Here is a 10,641-nt window from a genome sequence, read left to right as displayed (position 1 = left end):
AAGTATTATCATAAATAGTGGTCAAATATCGAAGCTATCTCATCTCAAGGTCAAATCAGAATATTCATTGTAAAAATGTTTCTGTAACAGCTGCCAAAAGTTATATATATATATATATATATATATATATATATCTTTATGTGAGTGTACTGTATGTATGCAGATGAAGCTGGATGTAATATCTCTTCAACTTAATATACTGTGCTTTATATGCATCTCAGTGTTGTTATAGTTAATTAAAACTAAAATCAAAAACATCAAAAAACATTACCGTTACTTCAAATAGATGTGAACTGAAATAAGATAAAATATTTTAAAAATGCAAACTTATTTCAGCTAGTTTTCTTATTTTCATTTACTGTATCTTGATGTACTAAAATAAAAATGAATAAAAAATATTTTAAACCAATGAAAATGACAAAAACACAACAAAATTACTCAAATTTAACATATATTTATGATAAAATATAAATATTAGATGAAAAACAGTGTTTTTTTTGTCAGTACTATATTATTATAGTTTTGTAAATATTAGATTAACATTAATTTTAATATTAGATAATTTTATATTTTGTTTTCATTTTAATTTTAGTTAAACTTTTAATAATTTTGTTGTGTGTTTTTGTAATTTTTATCAGTTTATTGTATCATTTTTATATTTCTATTTAGTTTTTAGTGAGTTGTAGTTTTTAGTTTTTTATTTGGTTTAATTTTAGTACTCCAACCTGAGAAATAAAATAAATGTAAGTTTTTTATATATTTTATTTTATTTCAAGTAATGAGAATGTTTTGTTTTTTTATTTAGTATAATGTACTATTATAGTTTTTGTTAATATTTTAATTTAAATGTTATTTTATATTATATTTTCTGTTTTTATTTTAATTTCGGTATAATTTCATTATTTAATTTTTATAAATTATTAGTTTCAATTTTAGTACATTTGTTGTGTTTTGTCATTTTTATTAGTTTTTTTTATATGTCTGTATATGTCTGTTTTAGTTTTTAGTTGTTCTAGTAAAGTTAAAGTTAAAGTTAATCTAAACAAAACAAATGTTACCCTGACAGCTATATATATTTTGTTTTCATTTGAATTTTAGTTAAATTTTAATAATTTTGTTGTGTGTTTTTGTAATTTTTATTAGTTTATTGTCATATTTCTATTTCTATTTAGTTTTTAGTGAGTTGTAGTTTTTAGTTTTTTCATTTAGTTTAAGTTTAGCACTCCAACCTGAGAAATAAAATAAATTAATTGTTTTTAATATTTTATTTTATTTCAAGTAATGAGAATGTTTTTTGTTAATATTTTAATTTATATTTTATTTTATATTATACTTTCTGTTTTTATTTTAATTTCAGTATAATTTCATTTTTTAAGGTTAGTACTCCAACCTGAAAATAAAATAAATTTAAGTTTTTAATATTTTATTATTTATATGTTTTTTTTGTTAATATTTTAATTTAGATTTTATTTTATATTTTACTTTCTGTTTTTATTTTAATTTCAGTATAATTTCAGTATAATTTCATTTTTTAAGTTTAGTACTCCAACCCAAGAAATTTTTTCAGTTTTTAATATTTTATTTTATTATTTATATGTTTTTTGTTAATATTTTAATTTAGATTTTATTTTATATTTTACTTTCTGTTTTTATTTTAATTTCATTATAATTAAATTTTTTTAATGAGAATGTTTTTTAAATTATTTTTGTTTTGTTTTTAGTTTTAGTTAATAATAACCCTGATGAAAAACTTAAATTATTAGATTAACATAAACATATATACAGACATTATACAAATAATAATAATGTTTATTAAATATTTTCCCTTAAGAACACGTGCTTTCTTGTCTTTGTGACTGATTGTGATGTGAAATATGACTGATCGTGACAGGTTTGCTGTGATTCATGCAGTGAGTTATGAGATTATGGATGCCTGAAGTTTCTAAATCAATAGATAGTGTATTGATTCCAGCGGTCACACAAAAGCTCGTCATGCTCTTGATTTAATTAAACGGGATGTTTGTGCGTGAAGCCCTCGGGGAGTCAAGCTCCTCAGAACCGCCTTCATGTTCCAACAGAGACGCACTGAGAAACATGTGACCAGTTCATTTCTCCAGTCATCTCCGTGTGTTCATTCATCATAGAGGCATTTCTATTGTGTGATTAATCATTTAACAAACGACCTTTGGGAAGCGTTTGCCCTCCGAGCGTTAATCACATCTACAGACGTCTTTACTGTAGCTTTACTGTAGCTTTACTGTATCCTGTCAAGCTTAAACAGACAATAAAAACATAAATAAATCTGAGACATTCATTGAAAATACTGTATTAGTAACATGGGTTTTTCTCTGTTTATTAGTGTCTTGTGCAGTACTTTTTGTTGGATTAATAAAAAATAGAGATCAAGTTTCACCTTAAAATTCTAGGAAATAAAATGTTGCATTTTGATATAATCATTTTTTGGGACCGTTTAGGGTTTTTTCTACTTTATTTAAGTACTTTTACATGTTTTCACCATTACAATTCTCATTACTGTAATGCTTATGCACATTTTAAAGCATCATTAAATATTAAAATAAAATATTATATAAACGAAATATTAAAATAATTATAAAAATCATAAAATAAATAATCCCACTTTATTTACATTTTTTTTAAATTCCCAATTTATGAAATGCACCCACTAAACTTATTTGTATAATAATAATAATAATAATAATAATAATAAGCTAAAAATTCAGTCGTAATGCAATGTTTATTTTTTGTATTTAAATCAAATAATAAAAATACTTAGTTAACTAAAGTTAACTAAAACCATGAAAAATATTGTTACTTGAAATAAAATGAACTTTAACACAAATAAAATAAAAACATAAAATAAAAAAACTTACTTTTTAATCAGCTATTTGCCAGGGAAACATTTCTAATTTTCATTTACTTCACTTACAATAAAACAACTAAAACTAAAATAAAAATAGACATATTTAAAAGAATGCAAAAAAACTTTTAATAAAACATAACACAAAAAAAGTACTAAACCTTTAACTAAAATTACAATTAAAACAGAACATTTAAAAATAAAAACTAATACAAAATATTAATAAAATATAAAAAATTTTAATAAATAAAAAACAAAAAATATTAATTAATATTAAAAATATTTATATAAAAAATATATTCATTAATATTAATTAAGAATATTATTACGCCCCGCGTCTAGGGGTAGTAAAAATATAGTTCTTAACAGGGCATAATAAATCTGGGTTGTGGTAATGGAATCCCAAGTACGAATCACTCCGGTCGATAATCAAACACATCCACGATGTTAGTCAGATTAAAGGATTAGATTTATTTTAAAACAAGTGAAATAAAGAGCATCTCTCCAGGATGTCCCAAAGGCCAAAATAACAAACAAAACAAATCTAGAAAGGAAAAAAGAGATAAATAACCTAATCGAATAACAAAATAGAAATACTGTTTACTTCCCTAACTGCCTAACACAAAACAGAGATAAGTAAAACAAAACGGCAGGACACCCTTTTGCTCTGCGATCTTAACACACAAAGTTGAAAACGAATAAACGTGATCAACAGATTTTACACTCCACTTGAGAATACACATTTGATCATCGGCCGGAGGAGGGATCCAGGGGCTCTCAACCCAATCGCGTCCGAACCAACAATGAGCTCCCCGCTGAATGCCGGCGGCGTCCTTATAAAGGCCACGCCTCGTCTCAACCACCAATAGCGATCATACCCCCATCAGCGGACATCCTATCAGAGAGCAGACAGAATGAGAGAGGGAGGAGAAAGAACACGCACACACACACACACACACACACACAACACGGCAAATACAAGAAACGCAGGTCGTAACACCCCCGGACACAAAGAATCTACATATAGTAGATTTACTCAGAATTGAACGACCGTGATAGAGCATCAGCAAGTACATTATCTTTGCCTTTCTTGTAACGAATTTCCAGGTAAAAATCCTGGACAAAAAGTGTATCCCCGGTAATAACCAGTCATTCCTAAGAATCTTCTAAGATCACGTTTCGTACGGGGCACTGCAAACTCTACAATAGCTTGCACTTTTAAGGCAACAGGTCGAACGTGACCCTGTCCCACCTGTTTCCCCAGGTAGGTAACAGTTGCCTTACCAAACTCACATTTAAGTAAATTAAGTGTGAGAGATGCCTTTAGCAAACGATCAAACACAATACTCAAAGTTTTCAGATGTTCATCCCATGTATTCGAATAAACAACGATGTCATCCAAGTAAGCCTTACAGCTATGAACCCCCTTTAGCACTATATTCATCAAGCGCTGAAAGGTAGCTGGAGCGTTGCGCAATCCGAACGCCATCACCCTGTAGTTCAAGAAATCATCCGGCGTAACAAAGGCAGATATTTCGGCCGCACGCTCCGTCAAGGGAACTTGCCAGTATCCCTTTAACAGATCTAACTTTGTGACGAAGCGCGCAGAGCCTACCTTATCAATGCAATCCTCCATAAGCGGGAGGGGAAACGAATCTGGTTTCGTCACGGCATTTACTTTCCGGTAATCCGTGCAAAATCGCTGTGTGCCGTCAGATTTCGGAACCAATAAACATGGTGAGCTCCAGGCGCTAGAACTCGGTACTGCGAGTCCATTCTCAACAAGGTACTTTACCTCAGCTTCCATGATTTTACGTTTGACGGGGTTCACTCTGTAGGCACTTTGTTTAATGGGTGAATGGTCACCTACATTAATATCATGTTCCAAAACTTGAGTACGAGTGGGGACATCTGAAAACAATCTCAAAGAAGAATTAATCAGCTTAATGATGTCAGTTCGCTGAGGGTCAGAGAAATGTACCAAGTGAGGGTTTAAATTCTCCAAGACCCTAGAATACGTTTTAGTAATTCCCAAATGGCCAGCAACATTATCATGAGCTACACTCAAAACCTGGCTGCGTAAACATTTAGGTACTACAAGTTGGTAAACCGTATCCCAACCCAAGCCATCTGACCTTGCTGGAGTCCACTTTCTCTTCAACACATCACTGTCCCAAAAATATCCCACTAATTTACACTCAATGTCCGTTAAAGTTACCGCCCTTTTCCTGCAGCACAATAAAGAAGGGTCTTTCCTCTGTTCAGCAGAAATCAGCACCTTGTCAGCGGACAGCGGCAACTCCGCCAAATCCATTTCAGCACCACTACTCATAGACAGCGCTTCAGGATCGGGCAACTCAGACGATACCACAGAACTCTCAGCTTTCGCTTTACCCTCGGTGGCCATGAATGTATCCGAAAGATCAATCGAATCACCAAACTTACGCGTTTGCGCACGTGTAACTACACACGCAGTAAACACCGAAGGAAATTCTGATGCTAACTCACTGGAAGTAACAGAATCAAACACAGGATTTTCAATAACTTCGGGGATTGGAAGTACCTTTTCCCCGGCTAAGTCGTTACCTACAATTAATGCAACACCACTTACAGGCAACTCGTGACGTACTGCCAACTTTACAAAGCTTGTTACCAACCCGGATCGAATGTACACATTATGCAATGGTACCTTCAACACACCCAATTCAATCCCTTGGATAAAAACATCAGAACCACAATAACTCTTCTCAGAAAACGGCAGCACCCTAGCTAACACGAACGATTGATTAGCTCCTGTATCACGCAACATGGTTACAGGAACCAAACCTTCCTCAGACCCACTAAGAGAAATCATTCCCTGACACACAAAAGGATTATACGCTACATCAATATCCGAACCAAGTTGGCCACCAACCTTCTGGACAAAACCGACACTTTTAGTTGTCTTCCCTTTATTCTTTTTTTTTAAGGAAGGACACATCGCAATCAAATGGCCAAGTTCGTGGCAATAAAAACACTCACGAGCTTCAACGGGTATCACGGGCTTAGGTGATTCCGAAATTTTAACGCCCTTCTCCAAAGGCGTAACAGAGTATGTTTCACGACGTGCAACGAACGGAGTTTTGTGAGTCAAAGTAAACTCATCTGCACAAACGGCAGCCTCAGCAATGGTCGAAACTTTCTTTCCGTTCAAATAAACAACAATTTTGTCCGGCAACGAGTTTTTAAAATCCTCAATCAAAATCAATTCACGAAGTTGTTCCAAGTTAGCGACTCTGCTGGAGCTACACCATCTATCAAAAAGCACGCTTTTCTCCCGAGCGTACTCCACATAAGTTTGACTGATAACTTTAACATGTGAGCGAAACTTTTGCCTGTACGCTTCTGGCACTAGTTCATAAGCCTTTAACACAGCATTTTTCAATTTATCATAATCCAAGCTGTCACTAACAGACAGAGTGGAACACATCTCCTGGGCTTTTCCAGTTAGTTTGCACTGTATCATGAGAGGCCAAGCCTCTCTCGGCCAGCGCAACGCAGTGGCTATACGCTCAAACGAGCCAAAGTACGAGTCCACCTCATTATCCCGAAACGCGGGCACCAAAGTAAGATGACGACCAACATCAAAATCATCTAAATTAGGGGTCCCAGACAAAAGCGCAGAAGGCGGAGAGGTACCAACATAAGAAGAAGGTGCAGAAGGTGGCATGTGAGTTTTCACTAGACCCAATGAATGACTGCCAGCTTGCGTCTCTAACTCGCATTGCCTAAAACGCAGAAGTTGAGTAGTATGTTCCTGACGTTTAATCTCTAGATCTAACTGCTTTAACTGAATAGCCAACCTCAAATCCTCAGAGTTGACGCTGCTAAGTGAACGCAACGTAGGATCGGACTCTGGAGCTTCAGTGTTAACTTCATCTCCCGTCGCCGCATTTATCCCTACCCCAATGTTTGATCTAGACTCTAAAATACCCCGCTGTATTAATGCCGCCTCAATTACGTCTCGTACAACCTTCTTCTTAGCAGTTTTTATAACCGGAACATCATAGAAATTGGCGACCAAATACAAATCAGACTTTCGACACGACTCCAAGAGCTCATGCGAAGGAGCCTGCTTAAACGCTTCTATGCTAAACTCCGTATGAAACAACCTTACACTTCCCCACCCCCCATGAATAAAACTGCCAGTCAAAATACAAAATATAAATTGTACTCACCAGCAGAGCCACGAACCTTCTAATTAGCACTGAACGAATTTCAAAATCAGAATAGAATTGGACGAGCCCCCAATTATTACGCCCCGCGTCTAGGGGTAGTAAAAATATAGTTCTTAACAGGGCATAATAAATCTGGGTTGTGGTAATGGAATCCCAAGTATGAATCACTCCGGTCGATAATCAAACACATCCACGATGGTAGTCAGATTAAAGGATTAGATTTATTTTAAAACAAGTGAAATAAAGAGCATCTCTCCAGGATGTCCCAAAGGCCAAAATAACAAACAAAACAAATCTAGAAAGGAAAAAAGAGATAAATAACCTAATCGAATAACGAAATAAAAATACAGCTTACTTCCCTAACTGCCTAACACAAAACAGAGCCCAAACAAGATAAGTAAAACAAAACGGCAGGACACCCTTTTGCTCTACGATCTTAACACACAAAGTTGAAAACGAATAAACGTGATCAACATATTTTACACTCCACTTGAGAATACACATTTGATCATCGGCCGGAGGAGGGATCCAGGGGCTCTCAACCCAATCGCGTCCGAACCAACAATGAGCTCCCCGCTGAATGCCGGCGGTGTCCTTATAAACGCCACGCCTCGTCTCAACCACCAATGGCGATCGTACACCCCATCAGCGGACATCCTATCAGAGAGCAGACAGAATGAAAGAGGGAGGAGAAATAACACGTACACACACACACACACACACACACACAACACGGCAAATACAAGAAACGCAGGTCGTAACAATATGAATTAAAAGTATCTGAATGATACTAAAATAACACTGCTAATGAATCACGCTGTCAGTTCAAAACTCTGAAGAGTAAGACATGCGTCTATTTCTAACCATTTAAAACTGTGTGCATCTGAACGTTCATTTAGCAGATATGAATATGTGTGAAATTCAGAAGCGCTGCTCTTGCATGTAGTGCTGTACATAATAATGTGGAATAATGAAGCATGAGTGTCACTGAAACATGTTCAAGTGAAGCGTGTGAAACTTCACCATCATGTGCCGTTTGGTTTCTCGAAGCCGAAGTGATTCTTAGTCTTTGTCCTTCATCTGTCCTGGCGTCTGTTTAATAAGAGATGATGATTGGTGTGAGTCAGAAGTAGGCCAGCTCACGCTTTATTTTTAACAGGAGCAGCTTCTGTGTGATGCATACTGAATATTGCTTTTATTGTTCATGTGCTCCTGTTAAAATCCTCCCAAACGTAATCATGTATACTGAGTTTGAAGCAGCAGATGCATATTATTATTATTAATATTATTATTATTATTATTATTATTATTATTATTATAAAGGGCTAATTTATTATTATTATTAATAATAATTCTATTATAATAAAGAGCTAATGCACTATTATTATTATTATTATTATTATTATTATGATCATCAGATGGGGTAAAGAGTCCTGATGCAGAATGAGACTGAGATGTGTGTTGTGTTTGATCTCCAGACTCCAGCTGAAGGTTTCTCTGGATCTGGAAGGAGTTGGTGGATGTTATGTGTGTGCAGGTCAGCGGTCCGATCCTCAGCAGCGTCTCACGATGAAGATCTTCAGGCTGGACTCTGGAGAAACACCTGCGATCTGCTGGGCCTCCAGGACTCACTCGTTGTTTAACGGCGTTCCTCGAGTTAGTCGTAAACTGGACTAACATCAGCGGAACTGAAGGCGGACGTCGATCGGATGCAGCGCAAATAAACGATTGACAATCTCATACCGGAGAACTGTGACCGACGGAGGAAATCTGTGAAGAGTCATGTAGCTCCTGTCCTATTATTTATGGTTCTTCTGAAGGGCTTGGCGCTGATGAAGGATCACTGTGAACGTCCTTCTCATACTGTGAGCGTTTCTGTCATGTGACCTTCCAGACGGTTTAAAAAACAGATCCTTTCCTCCGAAATCTCCCGCAGATTTGCTCAGTTCTGGTCTGTAAGTGCTGCTGAAGTTTACTCTCTTCACACAAACCTCTGCTGCGTTTGCTTGAGCTCCCGCTCTGCATTATTAACCAATAACACACGCTCATTTTACCTTCTTGAAAGTCAACATGACGGACTCATATCCTTATAAACATGCTCTTATTGTGAATGATTCATCAGTGCACGTTATTTCCAGTAAATAATGTCTGTCTTTGTAATTGTTCATCAAAAAGTAGTAACTGCATCTCCAGCTAACAGAGAACGTTCCCATAACGTTCTTTAAAAGTTATGTAAATGTCAGGACAGACATTCTTAAAATAATGTTTATGGAACGTCCTGATAATGTTTTTAATATATGTTCTCATAATGTTGAAGGAAGTTATAACATTCATCAGTAACAAGAACCGAAGGTTTTCATAGCGTTTTCAAAATGATAACATGGAATGTTCCTCTAACGTTCGCATAACTAAGAAGAAATGTTCTTAATACATAAACAAAGAAAAAAAAACTGGTTTTGAACGTTTAGAAACATTCAGAAGTAATATTTTCATAACGGTTTCAAAATGATCAAATGGAACGTTCCTCTAACGTTTGCAAACCCAAGGAAAAAAAATGTCCTTTTACTATAAAAAAAGAGAGAACATTTAAATGTAACATTCTCATATGTTTTTGAAAATGATAGAATGTAACGTTCCTCTAACATTTGCATAACCGAGAAGAAACATAAAAATGGGTTTAAAACCTTTAGAGAACACTTAAATGTAACGTTCTCATAACAGAATATTATCAATGTTTAAATAACATACAGAAATATCGTTTTCATAATGATTTCAAAATGATAAAATGGAACGTTCACAAAACCAAGAAACATTCTTTATAAAAATGTGTTTTAAACATTTAGAAACAATTCAAATGTAACACTCCCATAACGTTTTCAAAATGAAACAATGTAATGTTTCTCTAATGTTCGCAAAACGAAGAAAAAAAAACGTTCCTTAAATATTATAAAAATGGGTGTTTTAAATGTTAAGAGAACATTCCCATGTAACGTTCTCATAACGTTTTCTAAATGATAGAATGGAATGTTTCTCTAACGTTTGCATAACTAAGAAACATTCTGAATACATTAAAAAAGAATATTATCAATGTTTAAAAAACATTAAAAAATAACGTTTTCATAATGATTTCAAAATGATAAAATGGAACGTTCACAAAACCAGGAAACGTTCTTTATAAAAATGTGTTTTAAACATTTAGAAACAATTCAAATGTAACACACTCATAATGTTTTCAAAATGAAACAATGTAATGCAAAACCAAGAAAAAAAGTTATTTAAATATAAAAATTAAGTGTTTTAAACATTGAGAGAACATTTAAATGTAATGTTTTCACGTTTTCAAAATGATAAACGGAATGTTCCTCTAATGTTCGCAAAACGAAGAAGAAAAAAACGTTCCTTAAATATTATAAAAATGGGTGTTTTAAATGTTAAGAGAACGTTCCCATGTAACGTTTTCTAAATGATCGAATGGAATGTTGCTCTAACGTTCACATAACCAAAAATAAACGTTCTTAATGCAAAAAAATCTTGACGTTTTCACAT

The 10,641-nt window shown here is 34.2% G+C and overlaps 1 protein-coding gene across 1 annotated transcript in view; it reads left to right on the top strand.

Annotated features, from left to right (window-relative positions):
- LOC107734577 (retinol dehydrogenase 14-like) overlaps window positions 1–9,365 on the top strand; it is a 31,992-nt gene extending 22,627 nt beyond the window's left edge. The window contains exon 4 of the mRNA XM_016546573.1: window positions 8,574–9,365. Within this exon, the coding sequence (XP_016402059.1) occupies window positions 8,574–8,772 (199 nt within the window). The 3' untranslated portion in view covers window positions 8,773–9,365. The remainder of the gene's footprint in view (window positions 1–8,573) is intronic.
- Window positions 9,366–10,641: the final 1,276 nt, after the last annotated feature.

The sequence above is a fragment of the Sinocyclocheilus rhinocerous genome, unplaced genomic scaffold, assembly GCF_001515625.1.
Source record: "Sinocyclocheilus rhinocerous isolate Xijiao unplaced genomic scaffold, SAMN03320098_v1.1 scaffold1516, whole genome shotgun sequence".
Taxonomy (NCBI): Eukaryota; Metazoa; Chordata; class Actinopteri; order Cypriniformes; family Cyprinidae; genus Sinocyclocheilus; species Sinocyclocheilus rhinocerous.
The sequence above is the reverse complement of the archived record's forward strand: the minus strand, read 5'-3'. Positions and strand labels throughout refer to the sequence as shown.